The sequence below is a fragment of the Pinus tabuliformis genome, chromosome 6 (genome assembly GCF_031772625.1).
Source record: "Pinus tabuliformis cultivar Carrire ecotype Pingquan chromosome 6, CPIR1, whole genome shotgun sequence".
Taxonomy (NCBI): domain Eukaryota; kingdom Viridiplantae; phylum Streptophyta; class Pinopsida; order Pinales; family Pinaceae; genus Pinus; species Pinus tabuliformis.
In genome coordinates this window covers 140,695,604-140,723,309 of record NC_142292.1, presented here as the reverse complement: position 1 = coordinate 140,723,309, position 27,706 = coordinate 140,695,604, and the positions used below count along the sequence as shown (strand labels likewise).

General features: G+C 36.8%; 1 protein-coding gene across 1 annotated transcript; it reads left to right on the top strand.

Moving 5' to 3' along the window:
* The first annotated feature begins 346 nt into the window (after nt 1–346).
* LOC149257762 (uncharacterized) lies at nt 347–3,787 on the top strand. The gene is made up of 5 exons (XM_089387495.1): nt 347–652; nt 926–1,819; nt 1,874–2,285; nt 2,772–3,082; nt 3,182–3,787. The coding sequence occupies exons 1-5, from the start codon at nt 347–349 to the stop codon at nt 3,785–3,787; spliced, it is 2,529 nt and encodes an 842-aa protein (XP_089243621.1).
* The last annotated feature ends 23,919 nt before the right edge of the window (nt 3,788–27,706 follow it).

Below are 27,706 nucleotides of genomic sequence, written 5' to 3'. Positions count from 1 at the left end.
TTATAATAACTAAAATCTTAAGACAATCATATTATGCGTTAGACTATATGTGTTTAGGGTTAGTAGGTGAGTAACGTAGGTTAAAAGTTGGTAATATTGAGTTACCAACTGTAAAGGTATATATATAAAAAAAAAAATTATTTACTGTATTCTTTGGATTATAGAAAAAGATCGTGACAATGTGGTATCAGAGCAGAGGTTCCAAAACTGTGGCCTCTGGAACAGCAATGGAAACAGAAAGAGAAATTATCTTACACATATATATAGTACAATGCAATTAATTATCTTTCTTGTGTACAACCAGGAGAATATCGAGATACTCACCCGCTGACAGTTATATAGTGAGATGGAGGAAATGCCGGGAGCTGGCGGCATCCCACCAGAAAATGCAAGACTGTGGGTTCAGCTTGGTGCTGAGACACGCAGTACCAATCAGGCGATACTACAAACAGTTCAGGAACTGAAGGGTGAGATGGAACGCTTGCGAGAGGACAATGCACGATTAACCATGGAACAAGAAAGAATACTAAAAAGCCTGTCAGATAAACAAAATCCACCCTTACCCAGCCCTAGTGCAGAACAGCAAAGGGGCACTGAGGAGCGGAATTATTCTCCTGAGCTTTCAGAAGAGCAAGAAGACCATTCTGACAATGTGCAAGAGCAGCAGACTTCCAAGAGACAGAAAACAGAATTACAGGGAGAATTTCGAAAAATCAAACCCCCACTTTTCGATGGAGAGCAGGAGGAAGCAGCAGAAGCCTGGCTGATTAATATTAATAAATATTTTCAACTGTATGAATATGATTAAAATCTGAAGGCACGGTTGGCTATTTTCCAGTTGCAGGGCAAAGCCACCTTGTGGTGGGAAGAGATTAAAATTGTGAAGGGAGTAAGTGAGCAAAGCATAACCTGGGAAAAGTTTCAGAAATATTTTAAGGAGAGGTATTTAACTGAGCGCTTTTATGATGAGAAGGCGCGAGAATTTCACGATTTACGACTAGGACAACAATCCATGGACGAATTCATAAATCGTTTTACTTCTCTACTGCGTTATGTGCCCTACATAAAAGAGGAGAAGGCCAAGGTGCAGAGGTTTGTGAGTAGTTTACCAGCTTATATAAGGGAACGAATTGAGTTTGACAACCCCCGAACTATGGATGAGGCAATTCGGAAGGCTAGAATTTGCTACCAGCAGAACAAACAAAAGGGAGAAATTCCAAGCAGGAAATGGAATGAAAGAAAAGGTAGCAGAAATGCTGGAAACAACAAAGGCAGCCGCGGAAATGGTGGTAAAGGAGCTGGAAAAGGGCAGTTTAACAGAAGCACAAACAAGGGTACTTTCTGGCCTAAGCCAAACGAGAGCAGGATTAGTGAACTCCCTGCTAAATCGGAGGTTGAAGGAACCAGACCTCCAGTTCAATGCTGGGTATGTGAAGGACCGCACTATGCTAGGAACTGTCCACAGCGTAAAAGAACTGATCAAATATCTCAAGTCCATGAAGCTTCAACTGTAGGGGATGTGGCGCGCAGCGTACCAAGGATCAATGCAGCATTAGAGGACCGACAGGCAGAATATCAACCTTCCATGATGGAGTTCGAAGGTAAGATTTCAAACCTTGCTGTAGCTGTACTTATTGATCCAGGAGCTACTTTAAGTTATGTTAGTCCAAAAGTAGTGGAACACTGTAAGTTACCATCAGAAAAGTTCAAAAACCCATGGCTAGTCCAGTTAGCTACGGGAGCCAAAAGGCGGGTTCTAGCGAAAGTTAATAACTGTTCTTTCAGTATAGCTGGACAGCCTGTAACAGCAGACCTGAATGTACTTCCATTGGGCTCCTATGACATTCTTATTGGCATGGATTGGCTGGAAAAGCACTGGTCATTGGTGAACTGCAAAACCAAGACCATATACTACAAAGATGATTTGGGACAGCAGCAGGAATTACAGGGAATTAAACATCCTGTTCAGATCCGGCCTATCACTGCAACTCAGTTAGCCAAATGTATAAGGAAAAAATGCCAGATTTACGCCATACAGGTTGGTTATGCGAATCAGAAAGATAAGATGTCTGCATTAAACGACATACCAGTGGTGCAGGAATTTACAGATGTCTTTCCTGAAGAGATACCGGGTCTGCCTCCAAGAAGAGACATAGATTTCACTATAGAGTTAATACCAGGGGCAGCCCCAGTATCGAGGGCACCATACCGGATGAGCATACCAGAGTTAACGGAATTGAAGATGCAGCTCCAGGAACTGCTGGATAAACAGTACATTCGACCCAGTGTGTCACCCTGGGGAGCTCCAGTATTGTTCGTGAAGAAGAAGGATGGGACCCTTGGCATGTGCATAGATTACCGACAGCTGAATAAGCTCACGGTCAAAAACAAGTACCCTCTACCCAGAATAGATGAACTTTTTGATCAGGTGAAAGGAGCAAAGGTGTTCTCCAAAATTGATCTGCGATCCGGTTATCATCAGATCAGGATCAAGGATGAGGACATTGCCAAAACTGCTTTCCGAACATGCTATGGGCACTACGAATTTGTAGTGCTACCTTTTGGTTTAACCAATGCACCTGCTACTTTTATGTGCATGATGAATAGCGTGTTTCACCAGTTTTTGGACAAGTTTGTACTGATATTCATCGATGACATATTGATATATTCTCGTTCCCAGCAGGAACATGAGGAGCACCTTAGATTGGTGTTGCAAACTCTTCGAGAGCATCAACTATATGCTAAATTTAGCAAATGCGATTTCTTTAAAGAGGAAATTCAGTATTTGGGTCATGTGATTACAAATGAGGGAATTGCGGTTGACCCCGAGAAGATAAAATCTATTATGGAATGGCCTATACCCAAGGATGTTGCGGACATCAGGTCCTTCATGGGGTTAGCTGGCTATTACAGGAGATTTGTGGAAGGCTTTTCAAGAATAGCCTACCCTATTACCTCATTGCAAAAGAAAGGAAGGGCATTCAAGTGGACAGCAGAGTGTCAGCAGAGTTTTGACCGCTTGAAACACCTACTCACCACCGCACCCATCTTGAGAATCGCGGATCCTAATAAGGATTACGTGGTGTGCACCGATGCAAGCAAAGAGGGCATGGGAGGAGTATTAATGCAGGAAGGAAAGGTAATAGCATATGAATCAAGGAAATTAAAAGAACATGAGCAGAGATACTCTGCTTACGATTTAGAATTAACTGCTATAATTCATGCACTTAAGATGTGGCGACATTACCTTCTCGGAAAGAAATTCCTGCTGTTAACCGATCATCATAGTTTGACGCATTATTTCAGTCAACCCACTTTGAACGCGAGACAAGGCCGTTGGGCAGATTTTCTAAGTGGGTTTGACTTTGAAATAAAGCATTTAAAGGGCAAAGAAAATCGGGTGGCAGATGCCTTAAGTCGAAAAGTTCATTGCTTATGTGAACTTTCAGCCAGCCGGTGGCGGAGTTCGCTGGTTGAACAAATAAAAATAGCAGCAAACGACGACTCAGAATATCAGCATTTGAAACAGCAGGTACAGCAATCTGATCATGGAAAGTTACAGCAAGGGTACACATTGGATAATACTGGATTGCTGTATTTCAATAAGAAAATGTATGTACCTGACTCCGGTGACCTTAAGAAACTGATTCTAGATGAATTCCACATCAGCCATTATGCCGGTCATCCAGGGTACCAAAAGATGGTTACGGCACTCAAGAAAGAGTATTACTGGCCAGGGATGAAGAGGCAAGTGGTGGAATATTTGGCAAAGTGTTTGGAATGCTAGCAAATTAAGGCTAAACATCAACACCCAGCGGGGCTGTTACAGCCTTTGCCTATTCCGGAATGGAAATGGGAAACCATTTCCATGGATTTTATAACCGGGTTACCACAGACAAAGAAGGGTAATGATTCTATTATGGTCGTAGTTGATAAACTAAGTAAAGCAGCACACTTTATACCCGTGCAGTCTACTTACAAGGCGGTACAAATTGCGCATCTCTTTATGCAGAATGTGTTCCGCTTGCATGGAATGCCAAAGGTAATCATATCGGACCATGATGTGAAGTTCACTTCCACTTTTTGGAAAACATTGTTTGCCGAGTTGGGCACCCAGCTGAATTTTAGTACAGCTTACCACCCACAAACCGATGGTCAAACGGAGCGAGTTAATCAGGTATTGGAAGATATGTTGAGGGCAAATGTAATGCTCAAGCCTAGTCAGTGGGAAGAGTATTTGCATCTGGTTGAATTTGCTTATAATAATGGGTATCATACCTCCACCCAGTTAAGTCCCTTTGAGGTCTTGTATGGGCGGAAGTGCCGCACACCCTCAAGTTGGAGTGGGCTAGAGGATAAACTGAGTTTGGGTCCGGAAATGTTAAAAGACATGGAAGATATGGTGAAGAGAGTGCGAGAAAATTTAAAGGCTGCACAAGACAGACAGAAAAGTTTCGCAGACAGGAAAAGAAGATTTGCAGAATACAAAGTGGGTGACCATGTGTTTGTAAGGATTCAAACCAGAAGGAGCACACTGCAGTGGAGCGGGTGCGCCAAACTGGCTCCCCGATACATTGGACCGTTTCAGATTCTAGCTAGAGTGGGGCCGGTGGCCTACCAACTTGCTTTACCCAGTCACATTAAGATTCACAATGTGTTTCATGTTTCTGTCCTAAAGAAATATGTGTATGATCCTAGACATGTTATTCAATGGCAAGATGTACGGGTAAGATTTGATCCGATTGGTTTGATTATACAACTATACTTAATAGGGAATTGATTAAGTGCTGGTTGTTTGCAGGTCGAACCGGAAGGCGGGGTCCTAGTCGAACCACAGAGCATTCTCGACCGGAGAGAAGTGCGGCTGCGGAAACGGGCTATTACCCAAATTAAGGTGCTGTGGCAGCATTATGGCCCTGAGGAGGCTACGTGGGAGGACGAGGAACTTTTCAGAAAAGCCTACCCAAATTTATTTAATGAGAATGGACATCGGGACGATGTCCAATCCCAGGGGGGGAAGATGTAATAACCTCGGTAACTTGTAATTTCCGGTAATTGCTGTGGTAAAAACATTATGGTGACAACTCGTTTATTAAAAGACATTATTATTTTGTTAAAAGAAAATATAATGAACTATTTTGCACATGTGTTGAATGAAATGCTGGCAGCCTCCAAAAGGAGGCTTTTCTATTAAAAGAAATTAATCAGTTATGGAACTGAAAAGAAAGACAACTGCCTCTCACCCTGAAGAGGGTTTTGGAAGGGAAAACCTCTGAGCTGTTTGGGAACAGGCAGAGGAGAGATTCCAAAAAAAGGAGAGTTGCAGAGTGAAAGAAGGGGGTTAAGTCTGGTTGTGATCAGATGACCCAGCACCGTGGTGCATAAGTCTTGTTGAGGGCTGCAGGCCTGCAAGAAGGCTCGGGGGGAGAATCCAGTGCAGTGGATCTCAAGGTTGGGAGGTTAAGAGCGAAAACTCTACAGGTGACTACTGAAAGTAAGAACTTCAGTGACAGAATACCAGGTACGCTTCTAACACTAGTTAGGGAAAGCTCAGGTATTGAAAGTACTCAGTTGTATCTTTTCTTTTAAAAGTTGTTGTGGTAGGATAAATAGAATAAGATTACTGTTTACTAGAAGAGATGGATTGGGAAATGTGACAGTGTCACCTGGGTGGAATACATTCACCAAGCTTACACAGTTAATCTGTGTATAGATAGTAATAGCGAGGAACTGCCTAAAGATAGTAAGCTACAGTACCTGGTAACAGTAGAAAGACTGATTGCTGAGATAGCCAAGCTCATGATAGTACTCAGTGCTACAGAATAAAGACCTGAGTAGATAAGAGAAGCCGAGTTGGCTATTTAACCATAGTTTGACTCTGTAAACTGATAAAGAATTCAATATAAATATCGACCTGAAGACATAAACTCATTCTGTATGCATTCACTCAACAGAATAAACAAGAGTATGCTGAAGGACGAGATTATGAGAAAGGGGTTGATGCATGTTTAAATTCCGACTTACAAATGCTGTGCGAATATGAAACAATACATGGAATTACCAACTTTAAACTTACGCTATCTTTCCAAGTACGTCTGTATAGTAAACATTAACAGATAACAGTGACGGAAAGCAAAGTTTTCTTTTTACATGAATAATGATATACAGCAAACCCTAGCTTCAGGGGGTGGAAACGATATCTACCTTAGGCTACAAATCGAGCTATGAAACACCATACCGAAATAAGAATAAACCTGAACTAGATAACAAGTATTGATACAGGCGAGTGACCGCCGTAAAACTGTAGGCAGCACGTGGGCAAGTCTGTACGCAAGAGGATAGTCAATACATTCACGAGACGAATGCAAGACTACCCTCGTCGCTGCACAATATTATACAAGAACGAGAGCTGTGTCGTGGAAATCATTCGGTGAAGAAACTCATCGTTTCCATAACATTGAAACCCTGAAGTAAAAGATTGCCATAACTGTAATGCGATTGAACAATAGAAAACGGCAGCATAGTATACTGAAGATCAATTTGAACATAAAAACTCTTTGGCATAGAAATGTTATATTCTCAGATATTAACAGAATTAGAATTAGCGACGGAGAATGCATTAAATCACAAAGGTAAACGAAGTAACCTTGGTACATAACCATTGTGGTATCTATGTATGCTACCAAACAAAACAGAAGTAATAGCTGCAAACCCGGTATATTAACTGCGCATATATAAACCAGAACCAAGGATGAATGTCCATTAACCGGTGACGGCACTTACATATACAGATAAGGGAGAAAAGAAAACATTATGAACGCAGATGGTAAACCATTGACCATATAGAAATCCAGGCAGAGCCAAAACAGTAACAGTCCGAACAAGACAAATATTGCAGTGATTTATATAACAATGCAAACTTTACATAACTGCCGAAAGCAGAGGACTTTTCTAGACCAGGTAATGCTAAGAGAAACAGAGTCCTTAGCCAAGTCCAATAGAAAATAGAAACTAAGGCCCCGAGGCCATAGCCTAGGCGCAGCTGGACAGTCCGCCAAAGTAAGGCCGCCAAGCATAAATTGCATAAGGGTTTGGTCCGGTATTTAACCTGAGACAACAGGTAAAGGACAGGCCATCTCAGCTGTATAGCAAACCCTCAAATGCAATCAAATACAGTTAACAGAAAACGTAATGAAAACCGACTTACCTGGAACTGACATAGTAGCTAACCCTCCGGCATTTGGTGCGGGCGAGCTATGGCCAGCATCAGAACCCTTCGAAAACTGTCAAGCCAACCCTGAGAAATGGTTAGAGTATATATAGCATAACGGGAAATAATGAGTCATAAACCAGCTGTGAGAATGGTGTAGAGGAGCGCAGCCAAACCTGAGTGAGGCAAAGGAGCGATGAACCAGAAGAGTGCAAAGAGCCCGAGCACTTGCAGATCGAACCATCGAAGGAGCTCGGTTCTGAGAAATGAGCAAATGAACCAAAGTCGAAACCAACTAAACTTTTATATGCAGGGTCAAACCCTAAGTGAGGATGAACCGTTCGATTAAGGTTAGTAATCTCCATCGTTGATTTAGGCAGGAGGCCGAGCGTGAACCCCGGAGCTAGTCAACTCTCTCAGATCACATGGCCAGCACGTGAAGAAGGGCCACATGGCTACGGAGTTTGGTGAGCTGGCGTACTCATTCTGCCATTTGGCAGCAGACATTCAAACGGATATAACAATCAACACACATATGTCATGTCACATAATTAATCGATGGTCAATGCAATAAGGGTTAAGTAGATACGTAGTGTTATATATGTATAACCAAAGGTTCTAGTATCTAAAATCTTAAGACAGCCACATTATGTGTTAGGCTATATGTGTTTAGGGTAGTAGGTGAGTAACGTTGGATAAAAGTTGGTGATATTGAGTTCCAACTGTAAAGGTATATATATATATAAAAAAATTATTTACTGTATTCTTTGGATTTTAGAAAAAGATCGTGACAGCACACCTGCTATTGATTATGCACATCAGAACAAAAATTAATATCGACGTTTCAAAACTTTCTATACCTCAATAAGATTTTTAACATCAACCAGGGAAAATGTGGAAACATTTTAGCATCACCCAAAAAAATATGGAAAAGCTTCCAGAATTTTTAACATCACCCAAGAAAAATGTGGAAACATTTTAACATCACCCAAAAAAATAAATCTTCCAGAATTTTTAACATCACCCAAGAAAAAGCGGAAAAATTTTAATATCATCCAAAAAAAATATGGAAAAGCTTCCAGAAATTACAATCAATTAGAAAATTTTGCGCAAGTTTAACATAGACATAACTTTAACAAAGATTTACTAACTAGGTTTGTTGGGGAACTTTTTCGATAATGGTGAGCAAAACTTCTTTTAATAGGTTTATTTTTTGGTTAAATTGTAAGATAAATAATAAATAGTTATTAATTATGTGATTATATGATTTTGCCGAAGATTACTAAACAATGTTATGGATCACAGAAGTCTAAATTCCCTAATAAATAATAAATAGTTATTAATAAGCGTAAAAGTATTTCTATATTAAAATAAAATAAAAGAATATATAAATAATTAAATTAGTTTGACCATATCACGTTAATGGTTTGAATGTTGATAAGCTTAAAATATTGATGCAAGTAAGAAATATAACTAATGACACTGACGCGAGTGTTGGAAGTTAACTATGTGGTTTAAATTGGTTTAATAATAAGTATATTATTATTATTATTATTTTTTTAAAATTATAATTATAAAATCTAAGTAATTTAATAAGTTTAATTATAATTTTTTTTATAGTGATAATGAAAAATATATATATTTTTAATTAAAGTTTTAATATGATGATGATGATAGTGGTTAACGTCCACTAAGACCAAATAATTTTTTTAGTTTTTAATTGTCTGGCTCCTCATCTTTCTTAGCGAGATTGATGTTGTAGCTTTATTTTTTTTTCTCTACGGTCTTCCAACTTCCTTTATCTTGCACCTCCTTGATCTCTGCTAGTTCTTGGGACATTGGTGTCATAGCTTAGCGATCTATTGTCTTCATCCTTTTGAAGATAGTTGGAGAAGGAGTTTGGTCTAGGAGATCTGCTTTGCTATTAAATGAAGGGGGCTCTCCACCTAATATGAAAGATATGTTATTCCTTTTATGTCATGTAAACATTTTAACTTTATCAAATTAAAAAAAAAAATGAAATTTAGAAAATTTATAATTATTAATTAAAACACTTTGTCTCAATCAAATTACATAAAATAAAATAAAAGTAAAATAAAAAATACAATAAAGTAAATAATTATAATGATAATGAAAAATAAAAGTAAAATAAAATACAATAAAATAAATAATTATTATTATAATTAATAATTAAATTAGTTTCTATTCATCTAACTCTAGATCTACCAAGAGCCAAGAGGGATCAAATATTTTTTCACTCTAAAATAAGTTTGTACAGTACTTGAGGTCATATAAATTAGCCTTAAGGGTTAGTTCAATTGGTTAAGTCCCTATTCTTAAGAGCATTTTCTATTGGGAGACCCCGGATTCAATTCTCTCAATAGGAAGGGGTGGATCAATATTGCTTGGAACAATATTTCGTAGATGTAGGAGTCAACAATCGAATCACATAGGAAAAAAACAGTCATATAAATTAAATGGTTTGGTAATATTGATAGACATCAATTTATAAGAAACATTGAAACAGTGCCTCTAATTTTATCATGAAAATTGTTAGTTTGTAAATAGGTTTTACTACAATACTATGAATCAATACCATGATTTATGAGTACGAGATGTCCAAAAAACAATATAGTTTAATTTATGTACATTATTATGAATATTCTAAAATATTGTATAAAAGCTAAATCTATACCATCTATTTATAAAAATTAATAATTAAATTAAAACTTTATTCTAAAATGAATATTTATATTTATATAATTAATATAAATAAATAAAAATCTAAAATATTTAATTAATTAGATAATATAAATCCCTATTACGACATACCGTTCTAAATTTCATCCAAACATTAAGAAAAACATCAAACTATTAATTGATAGGATAACTTTAGCATCCATGCTTAAAATACTCTCCATAACTCAAGTTACGAAATCAAAATTTAAAATCTAAAAGATCTGAGTTACAAGATCAAAATTTAAATTCTATCCATACAACTTCCCTTTTCTCAAATGATAATTGTTGGAATATCTATGGCATATTCTCTCAAACATGAAAGAGTTTAGTCTCGTGCTGTATTTTAAATGGAGCCACAAAACTCTACCTTCAAATAAACAAAGGTCATTCATGTCCAAATCTAAAAGGTAGGCCGAAGTCATATGTAAGGGTAGCATAATTAAAGATTAATCCCTTGCCTGAAGAGGTTTATATCTTGATTGGTCATGGTTATGCTAAATTAAACAAAGAATAATGGAAATAGCTTCTTTATAACTAATTTTTTATTAATTGAACATCAATTACTTATATTTTCATTTTATTTTTATATTTATATTTAACTTTTAATGTAGTCTTTTAAACTAAAACATTTAAGATTTACATTAGATGCTCGACTCAGAGTTATTTACATTTTTTTGAAAATTTAAAAGCTTTAGAATGCTAGAATATCAAGATTTAAATTTTCTTCCCTTTATGAGTTTTTCTGGGACTAGAATTATACATTTATATTTTCTGTAAATTCTACAACCCCTCTAAAAAAAATCATAAATTCTACAACCCCTCTAAAAAAAAATCATAATTGCAATACATCAGTTAAACATAGAAAATTAATATACTCTAGAGGGCCTGACTTTAACAACTAGCATTTCTCCTCAAGTCTATTAGGTGCATCATCTCCATGCGGTAATGTTGTTTGAAGCTTAGAAGAGTGCAGAACTATACCTTCTTCCTGGATGCTCTGTCGTACATCTGACTTTCAAGTTGGGGGATTTGTTTCATTAACTTGCATCTTCAACACTAATAACTAAACTTCCAGAATTTCCAACATCTTGTCCATCTTACTATGCAACCATTCATAATGTTTTTCCAAGAGTTGCAACCTCCCTTGTTTGTCCTTCTCCACTAGTTCTAGCCTCCTGTTAGAGATATCCATCATCCCCAATATTACCTTGGACAGGTTATCCATAGAGTGGTGCCATCACGCCTAATTGTTGACCTCTGATTGTTCCTCTGAAATTGTTAACTCTTTCCAATAAATTTTGGCATTGCGATCTAAGAAACCCATTCAATAAATATAGATGAGGCATGAGACCTGGTGTGACAACTCCCAAGGGGAGAGTTACTATCCATATTTTGACAAATCTAGAAACCTGTGAAGTGAACTAGATCTTCCATAGGAATAATGTCGCAACCTTAATTATAGAGCCTTGCATTCAAGACCATAGTCCAAAGCATTGAAGTTTGGATCACCGATGGATTGTACAAGATTATATCCCATTTAATTCATACATCCTTTCTCTTCCAACTATTGAATTGACACAATCTTATTTTCTTGGAGATATGGTTGTTGTACACACCACATCCATTCGTTGTTAATTGCCTTCAACGTTCTCCAGATATGAATTTCCCGAGGCTTCTAACGTTAACATCACCACTCTTGGCGAAATCATCAACATTAATATGCCCTCTTTTCAAAGAATGCTACCCAAGTTGGCCAACAGATTCAGTTGAGTACATTAGTGGAAACCTCATGGAATTGGAGATAAGGTCCATTTATTTTAGTTTAGCTCTAATGTTACTTTCCTTAACCTTACCCCCTTGGTTTGAAAAAGTTTCCTCATCAATATTGAGATGTCTATACATGTGGATGAAGGCTATCTCCTCAAATTTCTTTAGCTGCAACAAAATTCTTTTCAAAATTGATGAATTAGGACTTCCTCACCAAGATTTTAATTTGAAAACTCGCAATATGAGAATCATTGAATCTCCTAAAACCATCATTTTTTATGCCTTTATTGTTAGCGAGCTCTAGGTCTTTCCAAAGTGGGATAAATTCATCCCAATTATTAGTTAATATACTCATCCCCCAAGCACAAATAATCTCAATTTGTTCTTCGAACCAAAAGATATGATTTTTTTTTTTTTTATTAAATAAAATATCATAACATTATAGAAGATTGAAAGCTTTCTTGTACAAACCATAATTATTACCACTCCAAAAAAAAGAAATTGGTACACAAAGTAACCAAGTGCCACAAAAAATTCATGCAAGAACAATGATCTCAACACTTAGCTAAATAATCTTACAAAAAGCAATAATAAATTTTGGAAACTAAAACTCAAAAGTTCTATTTTCACTTGACCTTAAGATACTTTCTTAGCTATCAATATGACTTCCACAAAAACCACATAAATGAAATAATGACTTTGTTGATTCTTATTATTCAATGTGTCAAGTGTCGTTGTGCCCCTAATGTGTCAGGATTCAGAAATCAATATAAATGGTGTGTGGCTACGGCTCGCTATGGGTTCATTACATTACAAATAAAAAAGAAAAAAAGGAGAGGGACTCCATTAGCCAAACGCCTCCCACCAGGACCCTCAAAATTCCACATAAGTGAACTCATTTATCGTAATACACTTGTATGTTGCATGAAACGTCGTGTTCAGTTCCCATGTTGACCGGTTTAGGTGGTTTTGTGTAGGTTAGGGTTAGTTTTTGCACTTGTCTTGGAGTCTTCTCAAACACACAGTATTATTCTACTCAAGGATGGTTGTTGAATGCTTCAGCTTCCGATTACTTGCACGACATTCTTGCAATGCTGGTCGTAGCTGTCATTGTTCTTGGCACTACATATAGTGGGTTATGGGGCATGATTATTGCTAGTTTGAGACGTTGTTTAGTTGTGATATGTCATTTTGTTTGGTTTACTAGGTTGGTTGTTCTTCCCCCATCGCACACCAACAAAGTGGGTATTCATGTTTGTTCGACCCTATGGAAGATTTAGCTCGACTCGATGCTGGATATGGCCACTTCATGCTCCAGAGGGATTTTTTTAGGTAAATTAGTGATTTAATGATATGTTGGGAGAATTTCATTTGTTTTATGCAGTTTTCCACAAGTCTAACCCCACGACAGTGTAATTGTGTGCCTTGTAGGTCATTGTCTGCAATTTGGAGTTATAGTTAAGGGTTTTGGAGCATCTGTGGTTCTTGTGTCATGCGGGCATGGAGGAAGCAGAGAAAATGACTAGAAGGTAGGACACTTGTCCTACCAGCTTCTCTGCCTTTGTTTTTAAACACATTCATCTGGATGTATTATTGTGCCTTTGTTCAACTTTTCTTTCTTTGATTTTAAACACCTTCATCCAGATGGATTCTTGTATGCAACGACTTTAGTAAATTTTTTGTGCGTGTTTTGTGTAATTGGGGCACAATAATTCAAAGTTGAGCATGGTATCCCCATGGCTTCAAATTCACACCTATATTGCATGCCAGGATACCTATTTCCCAGTGTGTATTATTTTTATTTCTTTGTTTCAGTCAATGTTGGTTGGGTTTACTTGTAGGAATTTATCTCAAGTTAAATTCTTATTTTCTGAGAATCAGGAAGAGGAGCTTTGGATGATCTATGTATTAAAAAAATTGGAAAAAGTTGGATTTTCTGTGATGTAATTCTATGCAAAAGAAGATATGGAAATGTGGAGTTACTATGATGTAATTCTATGCATTGAATTCAATAAATTTGTTGTGTGGGTTTTGTGTAATTGGGGAGAACTAATTCAAAGCTAAGCATGGTCTCCCGAGGGCTTGAAACTAACACGCATATTGCATGCTCAGATGGATACCTATTACCCACTGTGTATTATTTCTATTTCTTTGTTTTAATTAGTGTCAGTTGGGTTAAATGGTAGGAATTTATCTCAAGTTCAATTCTCATTTTTTGAGAATCAGGAAGAGGAGTTTTGGATGATCTATGTATTAAAAAAATGGAAAAGTTGGAGTTTCTGTGATGTAATTTTATGCACCAAATTCAATAAATTGTTTTGTGGGTTTTGTGTAATTGGGGCACACTAATTCAAAGCTAAGCATGGTCTCCCTAGGGCTTGAAATTCACACCCATATTGCATGCTTGGATGGATACCTATTACCCACTATGTATTATTTCTATTTCTTTGTTTCAGTCAGTGTCGGTTGGGTTGATTGGTAGGACTTTATCTCAAGTTCAATTCTCATTTTCTGAGAATTGGGAAGAGGAGTTTTGGATGATTTGTGTATTAAAAAAATGGAAAAATTTGGAGTTTTTATGATGTAATTCTATGCAAAATAGATATGAGAATGTGGCTTTTTCCAGTCTATTGTGCAGATGTTTTGGCTATTACACAACCTTGCCATATGTTAGTCATTATCTAGTTCTCCTTATTGTCAACTTGTCACTCTCAGAGTTGAAGACTTCATTGTTTGTGTTGAATCTTCTGTCCTCAGTAATGTCCTTAGGGGTCTCAAAGTCTCCTAGCTTGGAGCCCCCACTTTTACTGCAGAATCATCATTCTCATACCCTCTTACTTCCATATTTTCCTGTTGTTCTACTTGAGTGAAATATTTGGAATTGGTTAACAATTGACTCTAGCCTAATAAATATATGCATGTTTTTATTGAAAGGACTTGCAGAAATAGATTTTTCTTTTTCAGGGTTCTATTTTGACATGCAAGTAAAAGCATAATTTTATTTATTGTGTATGTTCTTTTAAGGAGCTATTCTGAACTGTGCTTGTCACAAAAATCTCTGAAAAGTCCCTAGCTAGAGGGACAACATGTATTCCTTTTGGAAAAAGGATGGATGTCAAGTTGCACTAAAGGAAATTAACAATGTTTTTTCAATGTTTGTGAGAAGACGTGGATATGAAAATATGGGTATTGTTTTCTTGGTAAAGATTTGATTTTTAATCTTAGACCATAGGAGTAATCTTTCTCTTCTAATGTGAGTTATATAATTATAAATACTATGTATCCACGTTTGATTAATACCTTATGTATTACTAGCAAAAAAAAACTAAAAATCCTTGCAGAGGCTATCTAGGCTAAATAATGTATTACTTATTTATGTCATAATGCTTACCTATTTAGAACACTCATTAGCTCGCATTGCTTATGGTTAGTCTACTAAATGTGGCTTACTAGTTAAATACACAGTAATTATACTAGTTACATCTTAATTGCTAGTGCAATAGGGAGTTGATATCACTCTTATGGATAAACTTTATGTATTCGCACTAGTTTGAGCATTTCTAGAGGCATAATTTTATAGCAGCAAGTTGGATATGGTAAGGTATAGCTCCTGGTGTGGTATATAGTGCCTTTATTAGAATGGATTGAATCCATAATTTATGGATGATCCGGATTGTATCATTATATTATTTTTCATCCATGTTGATGCATTTGGAATGGAAATAGTGAAGGAATCAACTCACGGGACCTTTTTACAAACGGGACCTTGTTTGGTAAAATGACGGCTGAAACCTTTCTAGAGAATTTTTAGTCATTGAACTATGATTTTTGGGGTTAAAATTTTCTATTCTATACACAGAGACCTTTCCAATGGTGCATGAAGCACATCAATTGGAGTTTGTATGCAAAATTTATGCCACTCAGAAGTTGACCTTCCTATTTTTAGACATATAGCTTGAGAGGATGCACATTAGCCCCCATTATTCATGGAAATGTGGCTAGCCACGTGTTTGTGATGTAGAAGACTTTAGAATATTCTATTTTTGTAACTCTATTTAAGAATTGATGTAGTCAAACTCAACCAGTAGTAGGTTATTAGGCCGTGTTATAACCGAGCCACTAGGAGAAAGAGGCATTGCATTATTTCAAGAGAATTTTTTTCCATAGATGAGAAAATATAACTAGGAGAGATATGAGGTAGAGAACACACAGAGGATTGGTGCACTGTAGAAGCCCATGGGCTACAAGCATTACTTGTTTATACCTGCAACCATATTTCCAGATAGAGAAAGAGAGTGAAGCGGCCTCACCTTCCATGTGGGTTTTCTCCCAAAAGAGTTTCCCAGAGAGAATATCTTGTCTTATGTGTGTGTGTGTGCTTATTTTGTCGTTATCTACTTTTATTCATAATTTACATTCACATGCATGTGCTAACTACAATAAAAAGAAATAGAGATCTAGAAATTAAATGAGGCTATAGTAGTGTAAAATTTGAGTATTTTAATATATTATTATCACATTTGTTGCGGCGAACTGTCAAGGGGAATATCCACAACAGTTTATAGCTCATTTGGTATTAGATCATGGTTCTTTGGGTATTTTGTGAAGATTTCAAGGATCTAGATCAGTAGGGTCGAAAATCACAAAGTCCTAATCATCGGCGACAAATCTGTAAACGAACCTCATGATCTAGTAGAGGTGACGTTTTAACAGCTTGAATAACAATTCATAGATATAATCCATAATGTAAATCACCAATGGTGGCCTTAAGCAATAATCTATGGATATTTGGAGAAGAGGGGGGTTCGAATGTAGAAGGAAAATCAGAAGGGGGATTGGGAGATTGGGAAGACACCGAGAATCAACCAAAGAAAGAACTTGGAAAAGATCAACCTAGTTTGAGTGTCATGAATCAATATTTATTCAAAATGGAAGCAAAAGTTTATATCAAGCCGTACCATTGAAAGATCGACACTCTAAAGTTGAACCATTGGTTTCAGCAATTGGATGTTTATTTCATTGTCCCCCAGATCGAGGAAGGGCAAAAGATCCCATTCATGTGGTTGAAATTAGAGGGCCATGCACTAACTTGGTGGGAGACTCACATGAAAACCCTTAGGTTGGAGGGAGAACCTCCAATGACTAAATGGGAGGATTTCAAAACCCTCATTAAGTCACAATTTTATCCCATTGGGTATGTGATAAACCAATGGATCTGGTGGCATTACTTCAGGTAAAATTTGGGCCAAAGTGTGCAATTGTACACCACAGAATTAAGAAAGATGGCTATAATGTTGGTCATCTCTCCAAAGAACCCATATGTACTCCTCAAGTATTTGGGAGGTCTACACCACCATCTATGTGATAAAGTGATGCTGTTCAAGGCCAAATTGGTGGACGAGGCTTGTGTACAGGCACAATACTTTGAGAACATAGGCCTTAAAAGAGCGCAATCAAGTGGATTGAAGCAGATGGAGCAACAAGAATATTCTAACGATGGGAAGAAGAAGAAAAAAGGGGGAAAATATAAAAACACAATAGCCACAACACACCAGTGAAAAGATCCTAGCAACCACTGCAACCACTACAACACTGATGGCCATACAGAAGAGAAGTGTTGGAAGTTGTATTCATAGCTAAACCTGAAGAACAAGAAGAAAGATAATAAGAATAAGAATCTCAAGGCCACTAATTCAAGCAACCAATTTGAATGTAGCTCAGACGTGGATGATAAGATCATTGTACCTCAATGCATAAGGAGGTGAATCTATGTAGCCTTCAGGAATAGGAATAGAAAGAAATGACCAAAATCTTCCATATAAAGATATAGGTAAAGAAGACAAATATTGATGCTCTGTTTGACTTTGGATCCCGGGCAAATCTCATTGCAACAGAGTTGGTCAAGAAGTTGGGGTCGGAAGTTCATGATCATCCAAACCCATATGCACTGGGATGGGTAAATAAGCATGCGTAAATGAAGGTAACAAAATAGTGCAAAATTAGATTTCCTATCAGTGCTGATTTTATTGATGAAGTAGATCTCGATTTGGTTCCCCTTGATTTATGTGGAGTTTTGTTTGGGAGTCCATACATGTACATTCATTACACAATACTCATGAGGAGAGCTAACCAGTACTGACTCATCAAGGATTGAAAATCTTTCATCATTGCGCACAAACGAAAGTAAAAAAATTCACTGGTAAGTGCCAACTAGGCCAAGAATTGATTAGTTCCAGCAAGAAGTATGTTTTATTATTTTTAAAAGAAATTCATTCTAAAGAGGAACCAATGAGCGGCAAGGCATCCCTGGATGGGTGTACTAAAAAATAGAAACAATGATTGGAGTAGTTGTTACAGGCATACAAATATGTGTTCCGATATCCTAAAGGGTTACCACCTAAGAGAGAAGTGGAGCATGAGATCCAAATATTTCCAAACTCCCGATTGTGAAATATTGGGTTGTATAGGTAGTTTGTTATACAAGCAAGTGAGGTGAAGAAACAATTGTAGCAACTGCTCACACAGTGTGTCATTCGACCGAGCACATCACTATGTGGGTTACTCATCATCATTGTTCCAAAGAAGGATGGTGTTATCCTCCACAATATCCCAAGGCTGAGAAGGGAGACCGAAAGAGGTAACCTCAAACCACTTGGGTTCAGTAGCTAGCCCTGCTAAAGAAGAGAGGGATCTCTTTATGAATTCACAATCAATGAAGACTAGAATGGAAAAATATTTTAGGCTAGATATGATAGGCTCACGTAGGGTTTTGAGTTTCTAGGTTTTTATGTTGGATAAGGGATGAAAACCAGGTAGCTAGGTCAAAGTATCAAAGGGTTACAGTAGAAAAGATATAGAGGAGAAAGGTAGCAATGATTTTGTGATGGCTTTAGGGTTTTGTCAGTGTAGTGTATTGTTTGAAAGAGAAAAATGTCTTAATGAGCATGTGCACCGTGAATACATTAAGTAAGAAGGAAAATTACAAAAAAAGATATTCCCATCAAAACAAAGATTTATGCAAAGAATTATGCTTATAACATTTAACGAAAATCATCGAAGAAATAAGATATGGAAAGGAGAGATGCATATAATTCATAAAAAACTATAACAGAGAAAACACATCATCACAAACTCAATGTACATGAATTCCTATATAATAGCTGCAAACTAATCCTCTGATTTCCTGAATAAAGAGTTCAAATATAAGATACAAGTGTTCCCACCTCTAATGCCCAACCTGTTCTATGACTGAAAAATACATTCATATAGACTAAGAAACTATTTCCTCACTCTTAGGGGTCGAATCACTCAATGTAGCATCAGTTACATGAAAATCTCAACCAAAACCCTAAAGACTAGGGAGGTTCAAACAAACCCTCCATTTAGAAAAACTGATACATTTGACCTCAAATCAACCTTTAAGAGCATGGATCTAAGTAAAAATTATTCTACCAAATCCTATTTACCCAGAATTACGTGATTAAAACATTAAAATAGAAAAATTACATCAAGGTTGAAATCTGTTGAAAAACTACTGAATAAAAGCTCTCACAGGGATATGTGCAACACCTCGCCTGTAGGAGGATTTTGGAGACCTTCCTGTGCTCCAGATTCTAAGCTTGATAGCTAATTGGAAATATCTAGATCTCTAGTTGTCATTTGACTCATCAATAAAGTGATTTGGAAACTCCAATAGGGAGAAGAATTTATTTTCCCAAGACTACTCCGATATGCGCAGCGCCTATTTCAAAACAATGGTAGAAAGCAACTTTTGACCCCATTTTTGACATTTTTTTCTCATATGTCTGTTGAAAATTTTGAAAACATTGATAGATGAAATTATTAAGCCATTATCTATCCAATGGTGGTGATTTTTTGGCAAAAGGAGCCCTAAGGAAAAAGCGTAGCACCAAGGCATTGCACTTATAGCAATGTGTCAAAATTTTTGGGTTTTCTGCAAAACGAAGGGTCAAAGATGGAGAGATATCTCTCTAACCATAAATATTTTTGGAAAACTAAGAGATTTTTGTAGATAAGTATGTTTTGAAGAACATGTCTCTCATTTTCTAGAAATTCATTTCATTTTCTTAGAATTCGTGCAACAAAATCATGACTAAAACAGGAAATTAACTTGATTTTTTTTATTTTCTCACATAAGCCTCCAAGAAAGTTTCATATCTCCCAATATATGATAACTGTGTAAACACTGCAAGAGGATTTTTTTCCTTGGTCTATGTTTGACAAAAACCTCTTTCAATTTTTTCAGGTTCATATCCATTTAGCCAGAAACATACTTTGAAGAAAAATCATCCCTTTGTGCCACAAATGATCGCTTGATGAGTTTGTGAGGCACTGATCTCTTTGATGTTAGATAGTTCAACTATGGAGACATGTCCTCCATTATTGTACTTCTTCTCTTCACTGTGTGTGGTCTTTGCTTCCAAGGTGAAACCCTAGCTCACTAGGAGGAAGAATTAGGGTTTAGTTTTGGGAAAACAGTGGATTTGAGACAGTCTTGTAGATAGAGGGGAACGAATGGGTTAGGGGCTTTCTAAATTCTTGCTAAAATTTAGGGGGGTATAAGTAAATGTTAGGGATTGTAGGGAGGTGGAATTTTATGGAACGAGTGAGGGGAAGCGGTCAAAAAGGGAAAAAAACATGCCTATTCTAGGAAAGTGTAGTGTAGGCTAGGGTTTGTGGGAAAATGATGAAATTGAGGGATAGGAATGAGGGGAAGTGTTTAGGAAGGTGTATAATAGGTTGTGGGAGGTGATTGAGCTATAAAATTAAGGATTTTCTCAGCAATTTATCAATGAGTTTATGAAACGAAGCAAATGCAACCAAAACTCTAGAAGAGGGCGTTGGTCTTTCCAAGCATGAACTGAAGTGAAACAAGGTATAAGATCATTCACTTACTGTAAAATGATAGTCTGGAACCTGAAATTGATGAAGAAACTTTCTGTAATGATGATTTTGATGGTGAAATGACCAATTTTCATGATTTTAACCCTATGACCTAATGATGACACAACATGGAAATATGAGTTGGATGATGACCATGATGACTATGGGACTCTTTCAACCATGAATGACCTGACCATGATGATGTCCATTGATCATGGAGGTGAAAGGAGTAGTAATAACCTAACTTACCTAACGAGTGACCAAAGTTTTATTTGAAGACCTACTAAAACATAAAAAAATTGACCTAGGACCCTAACAAAAAACTTTGTAAGAGCATATTTGATCACTGGTGATTGAGAGGATTGACAGACACTAACATTGGCTCCAGCTGGGGATGGAATATCCTTTAGGAGGTGTCAATAACAACGTATACTAGGTAGCCTCATCCATTTGGCATGGAGTCATATATAAAAACTTGACACTCAAATCAAACTGAAAATTGAACTGTAACACCGTCAAATGGAAATTGACATTGAAAAAGTTGCTCAGAATGTTGAGCGTATTCATCACACCTTACCTACATTAACTGATCCATAAGTTGTTCACTCAAATGATATGAAATTTTCAATAAAGCCAAGAAAGGAGATGGCCACTCACTAAAATTCTGCTTACATCCTCTCTAAGTAGACATAATGATGTATATGTAGGCAACTCACAATGAAAACTGAAACCAAGATTTATGTTGACAAACAAAACACCATTCACTTTCTCCCATGCTTGCAAAAGACTTCCCAAGGGGTCTTTAAAATCATGAAACATTGCCTCTTTTGATGGCTGCACCAAATCAGCAAAATAATCTTCGAATGGAGGATCTGACAAGTTATACATCCTTTCCAGGTGGTCTTCATACCATGGTTTTGAATTTTCATCTGCATCATCGCTTTCCTGGAACTTCAAATTAAGATTGTCATAATAAGGCAATAATAATTCCAATTACCTTTGTGATGAACATGATGTGATTGTTGATGAGCAAGAAAACAATGTTGTTTGTTGAGCTAAATCTCCCTTACCCCTATTTTCAGGCTCATAAAAAACCAAAGGAGGACCACTCTGACTGCAAAACTCATCCAAATAATTTCCTACTGGATCACTACAAATATGAGGAAGTTGTTGTAACTTGTTGTGGATCGATTATGATGAAACTGTATGATCTTCTATAAGCTCTTGATGTTCCACACTTTCAACTACATTTTCAAACTGAATGTTGTTTGGTAACTGTGATTGTGGACTGAAAAACGATTCTATATTAAAAACAACATTCTCAACAATTTCAGGAGAAGGTTGCCAACTGCTGTCAACTTTCTTATTTGCTTCCTTGGAAACCTTATAGTTTTCTCTTATTTTTGAAAATGAGGAGAAACATAAGGGTAAAGTGTCAATATCAAGAAGTTCATTGCATTCTACATGCCCAACATCAAAACTAAAAGACAATTGATTTATAATCTTAGGAAAGTTTTCTATGAGTAATTGAAATGAAGTAAAACATAAAGGAAGATACCTTTCACCTACTCTGAAATTTTCTGCATTTTCTTCATTGTGGTCATGATTGATATGCACGGGCCGAGCACTATATTTGTGTTGTTGTAACTGAACTTATTCCTCCCAGCAACATGTCATTTATTATTATGAAGAGTCAACCTCTGTTTCAACAATATAATCATCATCATACTGATCATACTTGGGTAACTCATCATTATAACGAATGACTTCAAGCATACACATTATATCCATAGATTGATCCTCCACGAGAAGATCTACAAATCCATTTTCATGATTATCTATAAATGAATACATAAAACAATCACTTTTTTATCTATGTTAACTGAGATTACCAACAGAATGGTTAGGGCCAACAACCTCTTCTTATTCTCCAATAAGCGGGACATGGTGTTTTTTAACATAAAACTTAGCTATCATTATGACCTTTTGCATCATTTCTTCCATTGTGCCTACCAAAATGTCGAGCTTCACTTCAGAAGATGTAAGGTGTTCCTTCTCTATGTTATCCCTCTCTACTTCCTTCAATTTTGATATTTTAACCAGCAAATTAGCACATCTATTGCACTGTCTTGCATTTATTCAAGTGTTGCAGTGTTCCTTTCTATCAATTGAAACTCCATCTCTCGATCAAAGGCATCCAGGTAGTGTAATAGAGCTAAACTGGGAGGTGGTTTTATATCAGCTTGCATTGAATGGTATACTTGATTGAATCTAGTCGAAAAGTGTTGCACTATTTCTCCTTGCTGTCTTTCCAAATGATTATATTCTTCTAAAATTAGAAAAGGATTACCCTCGATCACCCATCTATCAAGAAAGACTTTCACAAATTGATGGAAATTGAAAATGCTTGCAGCTGGTAGTTTCTTGAACCATTTCTTCGCTTCACCTTGCAAAGATAGAGAAAAATCCCTAATATTGACATCATCTTATTCAACCTCAAAAAGGTTGAGAAATTTTTCAAAACTCTCAATGTGTTTTTTAGTTGTGCTGTTACAATATTCTCCATCAAACCTAGGAAGATATTTGTAATAATTTTTAGGGAAATCATGGAGTATAGGAGGTAAGATGAGTGACTTGTATCTATCTGAAATTTTACAGGGTGTAGGAGTATGTACAAAAGCTATAGAATTAGTCTTGATGTCTTGAGGCTCATCAAGTTGAATATGGCCGTTATAAGATTCAGAAGAAGGGTCTTGTTCAAAATAAAAATTTGTACTCACAATTTTTTAAGGAAAGGAATCAAATGTGGGGATCCTTTCTCCAATATAGTATACTCTGGAAAACCTTCTTTGCATTCTCAGGACAGCTAAAGAAATATGTTGGGTCCCTATAATACTAGTGATTACCCCATTACTATTGTATTTATACCCCTTATTAATATTGTTGTGCCCCTATTGCCCCCATATTGTTATTATTGTGCCCCATAGAATCCCTCTATTGTTATTTTTGTGGCTTTATATTATTATTGTTAGGTCGGCTGGGTTATATTGTGACTCCTTAGACTCCTATATATAGAAAGGAGGTTTTGTCATTTGAATCATCGAAGAATTGTTCATTTATGTAATGTAAAGGAGGTTTCCCCCTCGAAGAGGCTGAATTCTAAGGCGTTGATCTATCTTTTCTATCTTTTCTTGAGTTGGTTTCATAACATTTGGTATCAGAGCTTTGGATTCTAGGGTTTCGCTGCTCCAAACAGGTCATCGTGGAATTTTCGCTATAACTTTTTTCTGCGACGTTTCAGAAGCTAAAAAAAAACCCATTTGAGAAGACATTACGCTAAATCTCAGGTCCGAATTTCAGAGCTTTTGCGCTATATTCGCCAAGATATGATCTAAGGAAGTTAGTCTTTTTACAGACTCCTGAATTACATTCCAAACACGTGACCTAGGGAAAATCATCATAACTTTTTCCCTGAGCATTGGATTGAATTTCATAAGAAGGTGTAGAAAGAGGACAGACTGTAGTTTCTTGTATATATTTTTCAAAGCCAAAGGACGAAAAAGTGACTTGTGATATGTCGTACAAGTTCGCTCTACTGAACTAGTCTATAATCAGGTCACTGTGGGAGATTTCACATAACTTTTCCTTGGAGAATCCAAATTGGATCAGACTGGTGGCATTGGAAAGAGGACACAGAGGGCTACCATAGGTTGCAATTTCAGAATTGGATGATATGAAAGTACAAAGATACATCAGAGGCAATATCGAGCTCGTACAAAGTGAAAAAAAGGTGTGTAGATTTTTTAAATTTTTGCTTAAGAGTGGTTTGAAAATTTGTTTTGAAGAAATTCAAAGGGCTAGTAGAGTATTATTATCAGTAATTGATGGCCTGAGGAAAGAAAATGCAAACACCTATTAAGGAACCTGAAAGCTCTAGCTTGACTCATGAAGAAGAAGAAGAAATGCTATATGATATATCAAAATTACGACAACAAGTGCAACAAGTGTCAGTTGCACAAAAAGCAACAGAATATAAGATGGATGGTTTAAGGAAAGATGTAGAAGCTAAGATGGATGGTTTAAAGAAAGGTGTAGAAGCTAAGATGGATTGTTTAAAGAAAGGCGTAGAAGCTAAGATGGATGGCATGGAAGCTAAGGTGAATGGCATGGAGACTAAAATTGATGGCATGGATGATAAGATGGAAGAATTGAAGATAAATATGAATACGTTGCTACAAGAAATGGTCACTAATGGTGAAAGGGTACTAAAGGAAACTCATGATGAGAACAAAAGAAATGTTAATCATGATTCCATAGACTCTAATGTTGGATCGAAGACTCACCATATTCCAAAAATCGATATGAGGAAGTTTGATGGCAAGGATCCCGCCACATGGATATTACAGATGGAGCAATTCTTCGATCTCAATAATGTGCAAAACACACAAAAGGTACGTATGGAAACTTTATATTTGGAACCAAATCAGTTTGTATGGTATCAATGGCTTTTCTCTCGTAAACAATTTATCACTTGGGCAATTTTTACGGAAGAATTGATAGCACATTATGAGGATACAAAAAGCAACACTTTTTTTAGCCAATTGATAAGTCTCAAACAAAAGGGTTCAATAATGGAGCACATTGAGGAGTTCCAAAAATTGAACATAAGGGTAAAAGATATTCCAGAGGAGCATAGGATTGATGTGTTCATAGGGTCTTTAAAGGATAATATCCAACATGATGTTCGCCTTTGGGAACCTGATTCATTAGAGAAGGCATTCAGGTTAGCAAGAAAAATGGAAAGCAAAATTATGGCAACCAGGAAGCATACCACTCACAACTATAAAGACGGAAGTGTTGTTGCCCCTAGTCTTCCACAACCTATAAGGTTGACACCACAACAATTGGAAGAAAAAAGAGCAAAAGGGCTTTGTTACAGTTGTGATAGCAAATACACTAAAGGTCATAAGTGTGCTGAGAAGAAATTATTCTACATAGATTGTGAAGAGGAAGAAGAAAAGGAGCAAGAAAGGTCAAAAGAAGAGGATATACTCCAGGAACAAAGCCTAGATGAAGAACAAATAAATCCGACCATATCTTGTAATGCATTGGCGGGAATTACCACTCCTCAAACCATCAAGATAGAAGGACAAATCAAGAAGAAAAAGGTAATAGTGTTGATTGATTCAGGAAGCACCCACAATTTTATTCATTGTAAGGTAGCAAAAGAATTGAATTGCTTCCTATATCCAGCACCAGAGTGTCAAGTGATGATTGCAAATGGAGGAACAATAAATTGCTCTGGAAAGTGCCATAATATCAAGCTATCCATGGGAGAATATGTATTGACTAGCCCAATGCTTTCCATTCCAATGGGAGGTGCTGATGTTGTACTAGGAGTCCAATGGCTACAATCCTTGGGTACAATAGCTTTTAATTTTCAAGAACTTTTCATCAAATTTTCTATGGAAGGAAAGGAAGTTGAATTAAGGGGTATTGCAGGGAAACCAGGAAAGATAATCAGCTCTAATGGTATGACAAAGCTTCTAAAAAAGGAGCAAAGAGGTGTAATTGCACAATTATGTTCGCTAGATGTTTCCACATTGGAATCATCTATTTCTCCAGATCTCCAAAAAGTCCTGGACAATCATTCCAAGGTATTTGAGACTCCCAAAGGTCTCCCACCTATGCGTGATCATGATCATGCTATTCATCTGATTCCAGGAAGTGTTCCTCCAAACATCAGGCCGTACAGATATCCCTATGTCCAAAAGAGTGAAATTGAACGTATGGTTGCAGAAATGCTAGAGGCTGGTATAATTCAACCGAGTCAAAGTTCTTTCTCTGCTCCAGTAGTATTGGTGCACAAGAAGGATGGATCATGGCGCATGTGTCCGGATTATAGGGAGCTCAACAAGCTCACTATTAAAGATAAGTTCCCCATTCCTGTCATTGATGAATTACTGGATGAATTGCATGGATCAATTTACTTCACCAAGTTGGATCTTCGTTCAGGATATCATCAAATCAGAATGAAGACTGAAGACATTCCGAAAACAACATTTAGAACTCATGAGGGTCATTATGAATTTTTGGTCATGCCTTTTGGCCTTACCAATGCACCTTCAACATTTCAAGGTTTGATGAATTCAATTTTCAAACCATTCCTTAGAAAATTTGTGTTAGTATTTTTTGATGATATACTAATCTACAGCAAGTCTTGGAAGGATCATGTTGAACATGTTGACAGGGTGCTACAACTATTGGAGGAGAAACAATTATATGCAAAAAGATCCAAATGTTTCTTTGGAGTCCAGGAGGTGGAATATCTGGGTCATATTGTATCTCATGAAGGAGTTAAGGTAGACCCTAGCAAAATTAAAGCCATTAAGGAATGGAAAATCCCCACATCCATAAAGCATCTGCGAGGATTTCTTGGTTGACAGGGTATTATCGCAAGTTTGTTAAGAATTATGGGAGAATAGCAGCACCTCTAACAACATTATTGAAGAAAGATGCATTTTCATGGACTCCGGAAGCAACAAAGGCCTTTGAACATCTTAAAGAGGCAATGTGCCAAGCACCGGTCTTAGCTACACCGGACTTCACAAAAACCTTTATTGTGGAATGTGATGCTTCAGGAAATGGAATTGGTGTTGTTCTAATGCAAGATGAAAGACCCATTGCTTTTGAAAGTCGTCCAATCAAGGGAAAGTTTTTAAGAAAAGCTATTTATGAGAAGGAAATGTTGGCAATACTCCATGCACTTAAGAAATGGCGACCCTACCTAATGGGAAGACACTTCAAGGTAAAAACGGATCATGATAGCCTTAAATACTTTTTAGAACAAAGATTATCCTCTGAAGAGCAACAAAAGTGGGTCACAAAGATGTTGGGTTATGACTTTGAAATCATCTACAAAAAAGGGAAGCAAAATGTGGTGGCAGATGCACTCTCAAGAAAGGATGAGGATGTGGAAGCATTTTTTGTGCCATTTCTATTATCCAACCAGATTGGATAAACGAAGCAAGGGAGGAATGGAAGAATGACGAAGAAGTGTGGGCACTTATTCGAAAGTTACAACAA